Source organism: Equus caballus, chromosome 9 (assembly GCF_041296265.1).
Source record: "Equus caballus isolate H_3958 breed thoroughbred chromosome 9, TB-T2T, whole genome shotgun sequence".
NCBI lineage: Eukaryota > Metazoa > Chordata > Mammalia > Perissodactyla > Equidae > Equus > Equus caballus.
In genome coordinates, this window is record NC_091692.1 from 88,922,397 (window position 1) to 88,940,667 (window position 18,271).

The following is an 18,271-nucleotide window of genomic DNA, read 5'->3' on the forward strand; positions in this document are numbered from 1 at the left end:
TGTTGTGAGCTTCTGGTCTATACCGATCAAGACTTAGGGACACTGGGCTGCATATAGCATGGTGTTTGCTGGACTGGAGCCTGAAGTCTCTACAAACAAGATGCCAAGGAGCATAAAAATAAAAAAGAGACGAAGAGGTGAGAGCAGAAGTCTGAGTAGGGGCTGAACGCATGAACCTGGCAACTTCAATGATCAATGTGGAAGCGCCACTTTGTAAAATTAGATTTTTTTCTATATCAACATTTTTGAAGCCTTCTATTATATTAATACTCCCCTCTCCCAGCCCCATCCCAAAAAGGAATTAACTTTTTTTCCACACTTACTATGAAAGCTGAGAAAAGATTGATTTGGGTGGTCTTGAAGTTATTGACATGTTGAAAACCAATCTAGACACAAGTCCCTTTGATAAAGAAGTAGATGTGTATGAGAATGAGTGCTTCTGAGCTTATAGTTACGTCGGCTCAAAACTGGTACTCATGTGCTTTGGGGCTTGTTTTTTGATTGTTCCCTGCAGCGTACTGACACCTTTGGGCGCTTTGGCTTGTAAAATGAGTCTCATTCCTGGAGAGTTACCCACGGTGCTTTTTGCTCAGTTGGTGAAGAGTGAGTTCAAGTCTCATAGCCTTGAGACAGTTTCTTTCTTTTTCTTACCTTGTCTGGTTCCATAAGCATGCGACGATGTTATTCCCACCAGACAGGAGCTCAGGGGTATTGATGGTAACTAGAAAATCAGACGGTAATATAAAAAAATGCTTGAGCCACATGGCACATCTTCAGATTTACATGAACCCATATGCACGTTTTATTGGTATTTTTTTTGTAAAACTTACCTCTTTCTCCAGAAAGAAGTCAAGTTGTTTTATAGAAAAAAGTCTTCAATAAAATAATTATAAGATATACTTAGCACTCAAAGATAAGGAAAGGGAAATATAAATGTGATAGAAAATCAACATCAATGAGAAAAAATGAGTTATAAGGACTAACATAATATTACATTTTCTCCTTACTTCCCGACAATGAGGTAGGAAAAGGAGACAGGGTAAGCAATAGCTCTCAGTGTTAGATGTGAGGCAGATGCTGGAACTACCTTAGAAGGGCATTTCTCCCCTTGAGACGTTTTTGTGACCAAGGGCTGCGAATGTGAAATCATTTCTTGGCCTAAAACTTTTTTTGGCTTCTCTGCAGATGCCCACTACCTTCAGAGTCAAATTTCATAATCTGCTTTTCTTTTAGTGATGCAGAAATTTGAGAAGGTTCCAGAATCTCAGGTGCTCTTCAATGCCGACGTTGCTGTGGTGGTCCGGTCCAGAGTTCCTGATTCTGACTCTCCACTGATACAGTGCTTGGCAGGTGAGGGGTGGTGGCGAGATGGGCACATGGAGAAAGGTATAGAAATAAGTTCTACTGATCTTGCAAGACAAATCAAATAAAACCATTAAACTATAAAGAAAAGATATACTTTATCAAAAATGCTTTGTAAATCAATTGATTTCCGAAATGTACATTTGACCTATAATTTTACTTCGGAGTTTTTGGAGCGTCTACTATATGCCAAGAACAATGCTGCACTGAATGTTAGGAGCAGAAAGAAGGGCACCAGTTCCTTATAGAGATGTTTGTCCGGGTGGGGCAATATGGGTGTCTGTTTTAACTGTGAAGCCAGAGAGGGATAAAAACAGCTACCATTTATTGAGCATGTATCTTTACAAGGCTTATCTCGTCATCCTACAATCGTCCATGAATAGTCACTGTTGTCCCATGTTTCAGATGAGTGTATTTGTGTGGGTGTATTTGTGTGTGTGTGTGTGTGTATTTGGGGGCAGGGAGTAGGGGTATGTGTCCATCTGTCCTCAGCATCACCTGAGAGAGACAGGTGGGTGACTGGCCATGGTATTTGCAGACTGTGCGTTGGATGAAGCCTGTAGCTTCCTCACAGTGTCCACGGCGGGATCAGAAGTCTCGTGTGATTTCTATGCTTGGACAAGTGACAACATCGCCTGCATGACTTCTGGTCAGGTGAGTTGTGGCAGCCATGTGGCGGTCCTGCCTCTTGTCCACTCTACGTCAGACATAAACTCTGATTGAACCGACACCAGGCCGATCACGTGATGGAATGGGATTGTCAATAGCTGATCCCATGTAGTCTCCGTTTCTTCAAAGTGATGAGACTTTGGGAAATTGAAACTGCAATAGACCAGTGAGGGCTCAGGATGAAGTTGACATAAGGAGCATTGATCTGAGCAGTATCAATCAGTATCAGTCGTGACAAATCAGTCAGAAGAGAATTGCAACGATGAACACTCCCCTTCTGTTACCCACCAACTTACCTCATCAGGCAGCTTGGGCACTGGATGCGACAGGACATTGTCCAGAGCCCTAAATACTATCTGTCATGCTGAGTCCCAGACCCCACCATTCCCTTCCATTGTAGAAGTAAATTTGATTATGGTTTAGAAAGGAAAAAGTCAAATATTAGTGAGAGCCACATGGAATTGCTGTTTCTATAAGTCAAAGCTGGTAGAGTATTGACAATTTCATGGTTCCCATGATTTAGGACAGAAGGGGATGCAGTGAAAAGCAATTCTCCTGTCTCCTAGCTCCCTAACTCCTACCCACATGCCAATCTCCGTTTTCACTCTCCAGTTTCTCCTGGATCCTTCCGGAAAATTTCTATGTGTTTAAAAGCATCTTTTGTTTGTTTTCATGCTAATATTTTATAATACATATTCTTCTCTACCTTGATTTCCCCACGTATGATTTAACTTTCTGCATCTGAAAAAAGGAACCTTGTTCTTTTTAATGGCAGCATACCAACCCATTCTATGGATGAACACAATTTGTTTCTCCAGTGTTAAGGGCATGCAGATTTGTTAGCAGTTTTGCAGTATCACCCACACTGGTGCATTGCATGCCCTTTGTCCATGTACCTGTGCTGGCGTGTGAGTGTGTATTCATAAGCGACATCCTGGAAGGGGCATGGAGGTTGGACTTCTGAATTTTAGGACTCAAGCTGGGGTCTGTAGTTGCAGGATCTAGAGGAGAGGCAGAGAAGGGTCTTGGATCGGATCTCAGCTCCGTCACTTTGGGGCTGTTAGACGACGTGCAGTTTCCTTAGCCTCAGTCTTCTCATCTGCAAAATGGAGTCTTTAACTGGCAGGCTTCTGGTGAGGATTCAAGGAGCTAACCCAAGACATGCAGTAGACTGTTGAAGAAATGCTGGCTCCTGTAAGTTTAAGGGTAAAGCATTTAGGGGAGCATGACAGTGGCCTTTATTGTTTCCACGGTCATGATTCAGACCTAATGTAAGATGTATCAAGGGGGAATGGGTGTCTTGAGTCGGGGGGCGCTAGGCTTGTAGGGGGTGACACTCAGCGAGAATTCACCGTCATTAACATCAGGACTGAGCACATGGTTTTGGCATTGCCCTCCTCTGCTGTCCGGCGGTGCAGACCAGCTCCATTTATTTGTTTTATGGGCTTCCGGGCGCTGCTCCCTCATCTTAGCTGGTCCATGGTGAGTGATTCTGCTAACAGGACACCTCTGTCCAGACTCCCTCAGGTCCCTTGTGATGGAGGGGTCTGAAGGTCACAGCTGCCACTGTGTGTCGCTGTCAGTGACCGTGGCTCCCTAGGTGACTGCCAAGTCATGGGGAATCCCCGATTTAAAGAAAATCTACTTCTGTTTTCCTAAGGGATCAGACCTAGCTTATAGAATTAATAATAATACAAAAATAACTGGCATTTACTGAGTGCTTGCTAAGCACCCGGCATTTCTCTGGCAAACGTATTGGGTTATTGATCATTTGATCCTCCGATATCTGACAGCTGCTTGTTTAGTAAGTGTGGATTTCAGTCTGCAAGAAATACAACACTCCGTTTTTTATAAAAAAGCAAAAAGGCGCGAATTCTACCTCCAACTCCTCAACCCATGAGAGACCCTGTCTTGCCAGGGCAGTCGTTAAGAAGGTGCTTTGGAGTGGGGCTGCCTGGGTTCGAGTCCCAGCCCCATGACTTGCTCGCTGCCGTTTCGCCCCCTGGTTCCTCAGGGCCCCCGTCTATGATGTGGGGTAATAGGGGCAGCCGCCTCCCAGGATTGCTGTGAGGACAGGAAAAGCTCGCAGGACAGTTTCTGCTGCCAAGCCAATGCTCAGTGACCTTTGTTACAGTTGTCACCATTGCTGTCACGTGGTTATCCACACATCACGTCAGCGGGAAGGTCCATCTCAACCATCAGTGAGGCTCCTCATCCCAAGGCACAGGCAAGGGGGTGTTGACCACTGATCCACACAGCCCGGTGCTGAGGCTGCAGTCCCAGCGCTGCTTCAGGCTCCACGGCACCCTTGTGTCTGGGCCAGGCTTAGGTGGAAGGAACTCTTGCCGAAGCAGTGGCCCCAAGCTTAGGGGTTTAGCCCCCCAAAAACTTCCCCCACCCCTGCCAGGGCCTGACCACAGACAGGCCGAGGGTTCCTCCTGTCTGAGACCCTCCTCAGTCGGCTGGAATCTTTCCCCTCAAAGGCCCTTCCTCCTCCCCAGGCCGTCATCTGTCCGTGAGTTCAGGCTTTCTAAAAGGCAGGGAGAGCTGTTGCCTTCGCATAGCTTTGCCTTAGCCCCTGCCCTCCCCAAATTCCCACAACCAGGAAACTCAAAGTCAGGCCTTTGAGGAAGAAGGCAAAATAAGGGGAAAAAACACAGATTGATACAGACTGATTTATCCTTCCACGCCCGCACGCCAAGAGTGCCGGCACTAGTCAGAAAGAGAGATCAGAGGTGAGTGAGAACGGCAAGACCTTTGGAAGTCTGACCTCCTTGTTTCCAAGCTTAAGAACCTCCCCCTGGTCCTCACGGGATGCCGGCCATGCGCCTCCCAGGCCTTCCATGAGCTGCCTCCTGCCTCCCCCTCTTCTCTCCCCGCTTCCCCTGTCACGACTGACAGGCCCCGAGAACCACTGGACCCAGTTCTCGAAATACCCGTGGAATTCCGGGTCTCCATTTCTGCGGTTTGCCCTGCTTAAAATCACCCTTCTCTTGTTTCCACCTGACGAACTCTTACTTATATATCAGTACCCCACCCAGATCTACTTTTTCTGGGAAAATTTTCTTGCTCCCCTTTCTGGATAGAATTAATCACTCCCTCTTCTGTAATTAACCTCCTCTCTAATTACACCTATCTTTCCAGCTAACGCTCTGGGCTGGAATTTACTGCTTCATGCCTGTGTCCCGCCAATGGACTGGGAGAAACTAACGAGCAGGAAATGTCTCTTTTTTATCTTTGCAGCCCCAGGGCCTACCTTTGGTTAGAGTTTGATGAATGTTTGTTGAATTGAATTCTTATATATCACAGGATGATAACGCAGCCTCTTTCCATCTTCAGGATCGAGAAGCGTTGGGGAACTCGGAGGCCACTGGCTTTGGAAGTCTCAGGTGCCAGGTGCAAGTGAGGAGCGGGGATGGAGGCTCTCTGGCGGTGTATTTGAAAAAGGGTAGGTTGGCCGAGCTGGATGGCTCGGGGCCTCAGTGGTTGACTTGCTCAGTGTTTGGAGCTGCTTTCCAGCAGGGCACATTTAGGGAGGGGCCAGGCTGCCCCCAGCCCAGGGGACGGGGAGGCTCATTCTGCAGGTGAGGAGCTAAATTGCAGAGCAGACACAAAGGCTGCTGGCAGAACCCAGCAGAGTCCAGACCGTGTGCCCCATGCAAGCCCATGAGGCTGCCTGGGAGGTGGGGAGCATCTCCACCTGGGGTATGGGTTCTAGGCTCCCTGCAGCCCCCCTCTAGGGCCTTCCCACTCGTGGAGCCTCACTCTTCTCTCCCTTTGGTCTCCACCCTCCCCAGAAGTTGTCAGACCTCCTCACAACCAGTCCAAACCTCCAAGCCTTTCTTTCTCATCATCCTACACATAGGACATCCTCCAGCTGCAATGTGCATGCCCATTATCTGGGGGCTTGGAAAAATGCAGATTCTGAATCAATAAGTTGGGGTAGGGCCAAGATTCTGCCTTTCAAATAACCTCTCAGGGATGCCAAAGCTGCTGGTCCCTGGACCACACCTTGAGTAGCACAGGTGTATCGTATTTTACAGCTTATAACTCACTTCCCCATACATCCCTTCATGCCACCCTCACAGAAATCCTTGGAGGAAGGCAAAAACGGGATCATAGTCCCCATTTTATAGATGAGGAAACTGAGACTTGGAGAGATTAAGAGAGTTGCCCAAGGTCACACCGCTAGTAAGTTGGGGAGCTGGGTTTGAACCTACGTGTGTCTGAATTCCCCTGCACAGAGGGCCTCCGAGAGGGCGAGCAGGGAAGCCCTCCTTGTCTCTGTAGCACGTGTGGGAGAAGTGGGGAGTCCCCCTGAATCCTACGGCCTGTGCACTTCTGCCCTGTCCTGCTCGCCTCCTGCCTCCTCTCCATCAGGACCAAGAGAGGTGACAGCAATGCAGGGTTGTGAGCCCTGGGCCACGACAAGCTGTGACACCTTCACTAGTCACTGCTCCCCGGGCCCTCATGTCACGGAGTTAAGGGTGAGTGCGCTGGACCCTCCAGCCTGGGTTGACCCCAGCTCTGCCATGCACAGGCGGGGTGATCCTGGGCAAATTCCCTGAGAGTCTGGGCTTCCGTGATTCCTCCTTAGTTAAATAGGAGCCACAAGTGAACCGAGGTGATCAGCAGGTCAGAACGAGGTGATGCCTGGGATGCTTTCAGAACAGCGTGTGGCACTTGGTAAACAGCAAGTGCAGGATGTCTGTGCGATCATTTTCATTCTTGCTAAAAAGTTTCCTGATGACCTGAGGCCATGGCTGTGGACCAGAAGACAGCCAAGGGGCCTGAACAAGGATTTGGGGGTTGGAATGAAGGGTAGCAGGTGTGTCATTCTCTTAGGTCCCTAACTCAGGGCAGGTGGCCTAGCTCCCAGCAGCCTCAGACTTGTGCTGTGAACAGCTGGCAGCAAGTGGCGAGGATGCCAAGGCCCAGGCACGCAGCCTCAGCTGACCTTGGTGGCAGTCCTCAGCAGGGATGAATGATTGTGCTTTTTTGGCTCTCGTCCTCCTTTCACCAAATGCCTCCATCCTGTCTCCGGGGAGGGTTCCCCTGGGAGAAGGGAGTCCAGCAGAGCTCGGATTTCTCTCATCTGTGCCCAGGCTTACTCGAATTTCTGCCCCAGTGTGTATTCCAATTATTTTTACTATCCATCTTTAAAAATAACAGAGATTATTTTCTAAAAAGGAAAACCACAATAAAACAAGTAACTCCTCCCTAAAATGTTCTTTAAAACCATACCTTGGCCTTTCATCACATTTTTAAAAAATGCAATTGTGTTTCTTTTTAAGTGTTAGTTTTTTTTTTTTTTCCTTCCTCATCTCCTGAAAGTTATACTTAGGGAGAAGATTGCAAGGGAAATTGTGAGGCTTCCTTGCTGCCAAACTAAATCAAGGGCAGAACTGTTTTTTGCTTTTTTTGTTTTATTTTGCTTTTTTTTTTTTTTAAAGTGGAAGGTGCACAGATTCCGCCTTTCTGGATCCTGGTGTCGCAGAAAGAGAAGGGAGGTTGGGGCAAGCTGGATCTGGCTTCAGACTCCCGCCTCTCTGCTTACTAGCTCTGTCTCTGATCAGGAGCGACTTCTTTGTTTTGCTTTCTGTAAAATGGGAATAAAATGTCATAGCTGAGGAGGAAAGGACACAATTTCTGAAAGTCTCCATCGCAATCTGTGGCACCCAGTAGGTGGTCAAGCACGTCCCTTCCCATGCCTGGCTTTAAGTGACCTGGAAGAAGGGACAGCTTGATCCATCCTCCTGTGCCATCCTCTGTCTAAGCCCACTTACAGTCTGTGGCCTTGACTCTGGAAGAGGAGCCGTGGGATTTTTCAGAATCAATGGAAGATGGTGCCCGAAGGTTCCTTTGAGATTGTCTAGCCCGACACCCTCGTCTCACAGATGAGGTCCAGACGGAGGAAGCAGCTTGCTACTACATCAGGGTGGATCTGGGGACTTCGGGGCACGACCTCCCCTGACTGAAGGGTCTCCCAGACCTGCTCATTGTCCGGGACTTGACCATTGCGTGGGTCAGCTCAGCATTGCCACGTCCCATAAATATTTACTGAGCACCCACAGTGTGACACACACTGGGGCAGGCGCTGTGGTTGCAGCTGTGAACGAAACACACAATCACTGATTGATGAAGGAATCCATCCAGCAATAAGATCATTTCAGAAGGTGATGAGTGCTTTGAGGAAAATGAACAGGACAATGGCGTGAAGATGGACAGGGGCTACCTGGAGTCTCCGTCCAATTCATAGAGACAGCAAGGAGAAGAGGCTACTAGGGGCTGGGGGAGAGCGAGGGGGAGCTCGTGTTTGGTGGGTGCAGAGTTGATGAGAAACCTCTGGAGATGGATGGTGGTGATGGTTGCACAACAACGTGAATGTACTTAGTGCCATCGAACTGTACACTTAAAAATAGTTAAGATGGTAAATCTTATGTTCTACGTGTTTTGTCACAATTAAAAAAGGAAAAGAAAGCTGGACATGAGCTGCCTTAGGGTGCCCAGGAAAGCAGCTTCAGAGAAGGGGACATTGGAACTGAGACCTGAGGATGAGAGGAAGCCCACTATTCAAAGCTCTCAGGGCTGGTGGGCCTCCATGCAGGGTGAGGTGGAGGATGCCAAGGTGAGCCCTACAGCCCTACAGCCCTACAGCCCTACAGCCCTACAGCCCTACAGGCCAGGGCATCCCCGTCCAGTAGGATTTTCTGCAGTGATGGAAATGTTCTATAAATCTCTGCTGTTTAAAATGGTAACCAGTGGCCACATGTGGCCGCTGAGCGCTTGGACTGTGACTATTGCAACATAAGCTTTGATGCACTGGGATTGACATTTGAGTGGTCACATGTGGCTGGTGACTACTGCATCAGATGGCAGGGAATGGCTGCAGGAAATTGCAAGCTGGTGGGGGAAACAGACACCATCGCAAGCGGCTTAAATACAGGGGAAAGGGCGATGCAGCCTTGAGTAGAGGTGTGAACAGAATGTAAGAGAGAGTGATGAACTCCAACTGTAAAGATCTGTGTGATGGACCCTTTAAGTTAAGCTGGGCTTTGGTGGAGGCTGGGCGGGGGCTTTGCTGGCACCGTTAGAGGGCATCAGGCAGAGGGGGCTGAGTGAGCCAGTGCTGGGAGGAAGAAGATGCAGGCCGTTTGGAGACCTGCAAAATATCTACTGAGCATCAGCTAAGTGCCAGGCTCATTGCTCAGCCTTTCTATGTACAGTAGATCTTTTTATTTGCACAAAATTCATGAGGATTACATTCTATCATCCCCACTGTACAGATGGGAAAGCTGAGGAATTAGGAACTTGCTTGCTGGGGGTGCTGCCAGGGTTTGCAGTCAGGTCTGCCTCATTCTTAAGCTTGTGCTCCTGGGTCCCACACTGTAAGCCTCTCCGCTACCTCTGGGTGTGCAAGTCGGTAAGACCTGGTGAACTCCTGGGCTGGCGGGAGGTCAGGGTAGTGAAGAGCACAGGCCTTGGCATCCCTTCTGCCACCCACCAGCTGTGTAAACCCAGGCAAGACAGTGCACTTGTTAAGGCTCTCCATCCTCAAATGTAAAATAGACATCATAATAGGACAGACATTTTGGCTGGACTGCAATATATATATATATATATATCCCTAAAAAATCTCATGTTTGCAATATGATGCTCTAAAAATACAAGGCTATGGGAAAGCTAGAGTTAGGGACAGGCAAAACCCAAACCATGCCGTTTCTAAACAGAGGACTGACAAAAACAGTTACGATCCGATTTGGTTTAAAAAAAGACGTTGAGTCCATCCCCAAGAATTGCAACAGTTAGTGTAAAAGGCGAGGTGGCCTGATGTGGAAGAGTGTAGGCTGCTGAGTTATAGAGACGAGGACCAGTTGCACAGAGAAGGGAAAATTGGAATCATCACTTTGGAGACAGAACTGGTGGTGTCTGAGGCAAGAGGAAGAACGTGGGCCGATGGGCGTTGGGTCCAGTCCCGCGTTTCTCTGCAGCTTGCTGCGCTCCACTGATTCTGTGCGCTGCATTCACCCTGTTTGATGGCACAAGGAAATGGGATGTTGGGGAAAACTGTCAATCTACCAGTGCAGCTGCAGCGTTACGGCCGCACAGCTTCCTGTCCACCCCGTGTTCAAACCACTTTGCGTTACAGTAACCCCTCTGATAGCAGAGCAGGCGGAAGCTAGTGCACAGGGCAGTGAAAATGCACCGCAGTCACGAAGGTAAAGCACCTGTCACGGTGTCTGTGTATACAGTTGGAGCTCAATAGGTAGTTGCTGGTAATAATAAAAATAGTCATAAATGCCAGTTCTCCACACATCCCCTTGAGACTGTCAAAGCAGTGATGGGCGTGTGTCTGGCTCTGCCGTCAGGTTTGGGGCTGTGGCCATGGCCGAGGCGGGCTCCTCGCTCTTCATACACAGGCACGTGCAGAAGTTTCATGGCACAGAGAGCATCTCGTCTTGGACCACGCACTGCCCCAGCACGATGAGAGGGTCCACTGTCGTATGACCAGTGACGTCTGGTCAACTCTGCATTGTTTTGAGATTTTTAAAAAATGCTTTCTGCTTTTTCCCCAGGCCAAGAATTCCCCACAGCTAGTCAGAAAAGCTTCCAAAACACTGGTTTCCAGAACACGCTCTCCGGAGTGTACAACCCTGTCGTGTTCTCAGCCTCAGGAGCCAATCTGACGGAGGCCCATCTCTTCTGTCTTCTTGCATGTGACCGTGATTCGTGCTGTGACGGCTTCATCCTCGCGCAGGTGCAAGGAGGTAATGTGGCATGGAGGGCCAGGCCCCTGTACCACGACCCATGGTCGGACAAAGGACAGGGACTGCATTGGGTCACAGAAACTGGGATATATGGCATGGGGATGGCTGTGGGAAGTTGCAGGCATGAGGTGACCCCATCCACAAAGAAGGTGATATTTGCATACACAAAGTCAGGGACAAGCCGTGACCCTTTCAATGTGTCACATATGTGCAAGCCACTACACGTTGTAATCATTGTAATACTGATATTCTCCTTACTGCTGTCTTCAGGGGAGGCATTGGGAGTTCCATTTTACAAACTGAGAAACTGAGGCACAGAGAATTAGAACCCTTTACTTATAGTCACACAGTTCTCAAAGTGATGGAGCTGAGATTTGAGCCCAGGTGTATCTTCAGCAGCATCTTATACTACCTCTGAAGCCTGGGCTGGCCACGTTTGGTCAAAAAATGGCAATTCATTCCCATCACCCGTGATCGTTCATTCAATGATTATCTGTTGAGTGCCTATTGTGCGCCAGGTCCTGCGATCAATAGAACTGGAATTTTCTGTTCTTTTGCAATAGAAATAAATCCATGTACTTGGCTACATAACCTAGTGGTTGAGAAGGCACTTTAGCGTCAGACAGACCTGGGTTCTAGTCACTGCTCTGCCACTTTCTGTCTGTGCAATCTTGGGCAAGTTGCTTAAACTATCAAGTTGCAGTTCCTTTGTCCGTAAAATAGAGAGAATGATAATTCCTCTTTGACTACTTGTTATAAAGATAACAGGTGCAAAATGCTGGGCGTGGATTTGGCTCCTGTGTCTATTAACTTAGTTGCAGGGAGACTTAACTATAACCAATTATGTGACTTCGTGCATTCAGCTTGTGGAGAATTCTGAAGATTAAAAAAAAATCGAAGTAGTCATATAGGTCTTTTTTTTTTTGAAGAAGAAGAAGATTAGCCCTGAGCTAACTACTGCCAATCCCCCTCTTTTTGCTGAGGAAGACTGGCCCTGAGCTAACATCCATGCCCATCTTCCTCTACTTTATACATGGGATGCCTACCACAGCATGGCTTTTTGCCAAGCGGTGCCATGTCCGAACCCGGGATCTGAACTGGTGAACCCCGGGCCTCCGAGAAGCGGAACGTGCTAACTTAACTGCTGCGCCACCAGGCTGGCCCCCTATATATCTTTTTATGACCCTCGCTTTCAGTCAATAATGAGCTTTAATTGACCACCGTATATGTGCAATCTAATGTATTAGGGGTTGGGAATAGATGAAAGGAGCTTAGAGTCTGGCTGGTGAGGCAGGGGTACCGTGAAAGGACCATGACCGTCACTCCTTCATTCGGGCTGTCACCCAGCAAACACAGATTGAGCCCTACTCTGCACCAGGCTCCATAGACAAGGCAGCATGAGTGTCGAGACCATTGGAGCCTGGGAGGACAAAGGAGGGAGATACCAAGGGGACTCGGTGGTCACAGAGGGCTCAAGGGATGGGTAGCATTTAGATGGCAAGGTTAGAGAGAGAGTCTGGACCAGAGCGTGCATCCATGTGAGCTGAGCGAGAGGCAGAGAGACTCCGTGAGTTCTGAGGACTATGAACCGTGACATTGGGCTTATCGGTAAGCAGGTGTTTTTAAAGCACCCACCATATACGGCACGCAGGGCTGTGGTCAGCTCCAGCATCCGCTCATCCTGCCCTGCCGAGGGCTAACCTGCCTCTGGAGGGCAAAGCGCATCACTTCCGCCTCCTCAGGGGCCTCAGTCCTCCCTCGTTCCTGGTCTCACCCTGTGTGCCATCAGCCGGTGCCCCTCACTGTCTCCCCGTCTCTACTGTCTGTGTGTTATGTTAAGGAGCATAACACAGTGGGGCTGTTGATCTCGTGGCTTCCCTCTAGCTCCTGTTCCATTTCTCCCCTTTGCCACCACAGCCAGACCCTGCAATCTGAAACTCCTTCTCTCCCCAAAATGCTGCTACCTGCCCACCAGTCACCAGGAGCCCCATCCTGTCCTCCTTGGCCCGAGTGTCTCTGGTTGTCGACCCTATTGACTGCTGCCCAGTTCTTTCAGCGCCCCTCTCCCGACTTCCAAGACCCCTTCTCTTACCCAGGCTGCTCCTTCCATCAGCGTCCTGAGCTCATTCCTTAGAGGTTAACTGTACAGGTTTTGCTGTCTCCCCAGCTGGTTCTCTGCTCTGGTGAGACCTCTCAGCAGAGGTCCAGATCCACACCCTCATCTGCTGTCTGGATGTTGCCTCTGGGTGGGCCGCGGGCATCTCAAAGTCAACAGGGCTCTAAATGAATGGATAGTTTTCACCCAAAACGAGCTGCTTCCCTTATGAATCCCATCTCGGGGAAGGTCACTCCAGCCATAAGCCTGGGAATCGTGCTGGATTGCCCTACAACCTTCCTTCCCCTTCTCTAGTTCCTCGCTCTGATGTCTTGTTGCTGCCTCCTCATTATTTTGGGGATTGAGTTTATTCCATCCTCACCTCCGCTGTCTGTATTTAGGCCTGTATTATTGTTTCTTGGTAATTGCGTCAGTCTCTTAATTGCTGTCTCATCATCCTCCCACCTCCACCCCCGAGTCGAGATCCCCCACCCTCCAAACTGTGTAACTCTAGGTCCCACTCATGCTTCCTTTCTCCGGAAATATTAGTTCCTCCCTTCTCTTTGCATCTGAGTTCACGTGTCTGTCTCCCTGGTTGACTAAAACTTCCGGTGCTATGGACTAGCCACTTGTCCCCAGCCCCTGGGAGAGCCATGCACGCTGCAGGTGCAGAGTGATGTTGGTGAAATTAGCTGATTCCAAAGAGAGGAAGGGGCCTGCCTGATGCCCGAATTCCAGTGGGCAGCAAGGTGCACTGCAACTCAGGTGTCCTAATTCCCAGTACAAAGAGCTTATCCCTTATTCCCCGCCTCCACCTCCTTCTATCAGATACATAGAGAGAAAAGGATAATTGTTAATTGCTAAGCTCTGAAGAAGAGGTAAGTATTACTTTGAAAACATATAATAAATGGTTTGTCCTATTCAGGGAGATAAATTAAGACTTCCCTAAATCTTGAGCAATGTGCAGTTCTTAACTACATGAAGAAAAGAGAGAAGATAATTCTAGACAGAGAGAATGGCATATGCAAAGGCCCTGTGGTAGGAGGGCTTTGTACAGAAGTCCTCAGCATGATACAGAAGGGGAGAGGAGAGGAAGCTGTGGTCACTGGAGTAGGGAAAGCAGGCTGGGAAGGTGGGCCCTGGTTTGGGAAGGGGCAGGAGGGACAGGCAAGGGCTAGATCATGGAGAACATTGTAGGGTGAACTAAAGGTTGTTTCCAAAAACAGCAAGAAGGTATTGAAGGTTTTGAGCACAGGAGTGTCATGATCAGATTTGAATTTTGAAGTGAGCACCTTGGCCTGAGTGTGCAGAAGGTCATGGATAGGGAGTTAGAGTAGATGTAGAGAGTCCAGTTAGGAACCACCCCAGTAGTCCAGGGAAGAGGGGGCTGGGGCTGGGTTGACAGCAGTGGAGCTGGAGGGAAGAGGGCAGATTCAAGATACCTTTAGGAGGCAAGATCCACCGGACTTTGGAAACTGGGTGTTGAGGAAGGGGGAGGTGTCCGATCATTCTTGCCTCTCTACCTTGTTCACTGGGTTGGATAGTTTGCTTGTGTGGTGAATAATGGAAGATACCAGATGCGGATTTGGTGATGGGCAGGGAGATTTGGGCAGGTCCTGAGTCCTTCTGGGATGCTAAGTTTGAAGTGCCTTCAAGACATTCACCAGATGTGGACTAAGCCTTTGGATACAAAGATCCAGAGCTCAGAGGCGGAGTCTTGGCGGGAGATGGAAATGTGTGAATGACCGGCCTTGAGGTGGTGTCAGAGGTGTGGGTGTGGGTGGGATTTCCTAGGAAGAAGGTCCAGGGTGAGAAGATAGAGGGGCTGGGGCCGGTCCCTAAAGGACATCTGCCTAAAGGGTAGACGATCTGCAGGGAGGACAGAACACAGGAGGCCAGACGGGCAGGAGGAGACCGAGGAGACAGGCACTTCCTGGAAACCAAGGCGGAGAAGGTGGAAGGCCAGGAGGCTGTCTGTCGACAGTTTGGGATGCTGCTGAGCGTGCAAAAAAGGCGACCACTGAAAAATGCTGAGGTCAGCTCACAGTGGGCAGCGGTGGCCGAAATGGGAATATTTGCTGGAGCGATAGGGCAGGAGCCTGGACTGGAGCATGTTGAGTCCTAAAATTCCTTCTGGGTTTAATGCTCTATAATTATATGATGGGCATTCACGTTAGTATTTAGACAAGCAAAAATGTATATGCAGAGAGAGACAGATAATTATACTCACACATATACGCACATACGCACGCACACATGTACATATCTACACACATGTATATATGTCTATGTATGCTGTGTATGTCTATATTTAGAAACACTGCAATTCAAATCCAGGATGCCTTCACCTCTTTTAAACCAAATGTCTTTTCTGAGGACCCCACAATTTCCCCTGACACTCAGTTCCTCACCAGACCAGATGATTTTGCAAGTTGGAAAAGTTGATTTCATTTTCCTTAGGATCATATATAAAATAATGACTCTGTTCCGTGGAGCAATAAGCCCACAAAACCCTTTTTTCCACGACATTTCTGGCTAGCAGCTTGCTTGCTTTCCCCTCCAAGTGTCACCTGTGATCTGTGAATTATGTTGAGCTGAACAGCCACCTTGCGAGGCTGCAAGTTAGGCTCCCTTCGAGGCACACGCAGAACACCAGGCAGATGTTTTTCTCAGTCTCGTCTGATGGGCACATTTGGGGTTTTGACTTCTAAAGCTTTGGCTGGATCTGCTGATGACCAGGAACAGAATCCCGCTGCATCCTTCTACCTCCGTCTGGAAAGTCACTTAACTTTCTCCTAGATTCCCCCTCCTTCCCCCTCTCCACTCGCTCCCTTCCCAGCCACACTTCAGTCTCCTCCGACTTCTAATTCCTAAATGGCTTTGTTTCCACTGGTAATTATTGATGCAAACGCATGAGGCTTCTGGACATTTCTGTACATTTTGGTTGAGGCTACTTGGAAGCGGGGTTCAGAGGGACTCGCAGGCCCCGAGGTTTGCGGGAGTGTAATTGAAGCCAGCAGGACGCGATCAGCAAAGTCACCTCCACTTTCTAGCTGGGCCCACCGCTCAGACACACAGAGTTCCCATTGACACTTGAGCGCCGGTTCAAGAAGAAAGCGGCAGGGGTTTCTCTGCCAGAGTCTGAGAGCAGAAGGCAAAGTACAGCAGCCTTTGTTTAACTCCCTGAGTCTGTTTTTTGGCTTGTGAGGTGGGTAGATCACAGAGCCTAGACTCCCCTGGGTTCTCAGCGGCTCTGCCTGCACCCCTGCCGCCTGGGCTGCACGCCTCGTCTGGGCCTTGCAGGGGGGCTGCCTGCTGGCTGTTCCTTTACTTCTCAGCAACCAGCACCACCGTTCTCCCTTTCTGTGCCTCAGTTTCCTCATCTGTAAAATGAGGTGGTCTAACCAGCTCAGGGATTCTGGAATCTGGCTGTGCAGTAGAGTCATCTCTGGTGCTATTTACAAATACTAATTCCCACATGCCAACCCCCACCCCTCACACACACATGACTTGTCAAGTCAGAAACTCTGTGGTTGGTGCCTAGGAACAAGCATTTTCAAAACTCTCCCCCTGTTTTTGATATAATCAGTCTAAGCGCCCTGGTCTAGGAACCACCACATTAGAGGACCTCCAAGGTGACATTTTTGCACAGAGATGCTGCTGCTGCTGATTTTTTAACTACTGCAGGTTAAAAGTGGCCAGCAGAAGGGAGAAGGACAAAATGTCAAATTCGTAAGTCAGACATCCCTGAATCATCGCCTTTGGGGAAATTTTGGTGAAAGGAGAGTTTGAAGCTTATCTGGATTTGGACATAAATAGGATAAAGGAGGAAATGAGAGTTGTGGGGGGGTGGGGTAAATTTCCGTTTTTTTTTTCCCCAGGAGAATCTGAACCACTATACTCCCTAACAGGGTTATGAATCCAAATGATAAATAAATTCTTCAGTTTCTAGATCTCAGTATATTTGAGCAGTGTACTTAACTGATGTGAGACTCAGTTTCCTGATCAGTAAGATGGAGATAATAGTGTCCATGAGAATTAAGGGGATTGCTATACGTAAAGCGCTCGCTGTGGTGGCTGCGCGTCGCAGACATCCAGAACAGTTGAGTTGCTTATGTTTATCTAACGAACATCACTGTCGAATTCGGTTAGTTTGGGGGTCTAAACGGAGTCAGAACTTTGGGGCAGCTTTCTGAAATTCAGAGTTAGAAGATATATTCAGAACAAAATAGTCCAATCCCTTCCCTAGTTGTAGATTTCTCTCTACACATCCGAGGGATGTGGGTGCACAGCCTCTGCTTGGATACGTCCAGAGACAAGGAGCTCACTTCCTATCAGGGTCGCTTGTGTCATTGGGGTACAGCTCTTGATTTTTAGTAGTTCCTTGCTTTGAATCTAAATACTCCTTTGAGTCCTTTCAGGATTGAGCTCCTTTGAGTGTATGTGTGTGTGCACGTGCATGCATGAGAGAGAGAGAGAAGCTGCTGTTTATTCCCTCGAAGTCTCAAAAAGATCATTCTGGGGGCCAACCCAGTGGCATAGTGGTTAAGTTCACACACTCCATTTTGGTGACCTGGGGTTTGCTGGTTCAGATCCTGGGTGCAGAACCTACACACCGCTCATCAAGCCAGGCTGTAGTGGCATCCCGCATACAAAATAGAGGCAGATTCACACAGATGTTAGCTCAGTGACAATTTTCCTCAAGCAAAAAGAGGAAAGTTGGCAACAAATGTTAGCTCAGGGCCATCCTTCCTCACACACACACAGAAAATCATTCTCTTGGGTGTTGGGTGGGGGTAGAAAATGGAGACAGGATTCTGGCAGCAAGATCCCCAGAGGTATTGGAGGATAATTGCTGCTGACCCCATGAAGCAGAGGTGTCGTCATTGCTGCTGACCCATGAAGAGGGACTTGAATGGAGGAGGAAAGGGTCAGGGGCATACTGGTGGCCCTCCCCTTGGGAATTTGCCAGTATGACAATTGCAGGATGATCAAAGAAAAATAGCCTAATTTATAACCAGGCTCCTGCCAGTGTCTCTGTCACCTTTCCCCATCCTACAAGCCTCTCAGGCACAGAGGTGAGTCTCTAAAAGGGCCCCGTGTGCTCCCCATCACCTCAACCTCTCCTCCCTCTCGTGGCTCCGCAGGTCCCATCATCTGCGGGCTCCTGAGCTCCCCTGATGTCCTGCTTTGCAATGTCAAAGACTGGAGGGACCCCTCTGAAGCACAGACCAGCGCCACCTGTCCTGGTGTGACCTATGACCATGGGAGCCGCCAGGTGACGCTGCGTCTGGGAGGTCAGGAGTTCAAGAGTAAGTGTCCTCCTTCTGCCCACGTTCCTTCAGAATTAATTTTCCTAACCGGCAAGGTCTTCGGC

General features: G+C 48.9%; 1 protein-coding gene across 1 annotated transcript in view; it reads left to right on the forward strand.

Annotated features, from left to right (window-relative positions):
* The window catches only part of TG (thyroglobulin), a 243,041-nt gene that overhangs the window by 55,373 nt on the left and 169,397 nt on the right, over positions 1-18,271 (forward strand). Inside the window, exons 22-26 of the mRNA XM_014728161.3 lie at positions 1,234-1,350; positions 1,901-2,016; positions 5,371-5,479; positions 10,608-10,799; positions 18,042-18,206. Coding sequence (XP_014583647.3) covers positions 1,234-1,350; positions 1,901-2,016; positions 5,371-5,479; positions 10,608-10,799; positions 18,042-18,206 — 699 coding nt within the window. The remainder of the gene's footprint in view (positions 1-1,233; positions 1,351-1,900; positions 2,017-5,370; positions 5,480-10,607; positions 10,800-18,041; positions 18,207-18,271) is intronic.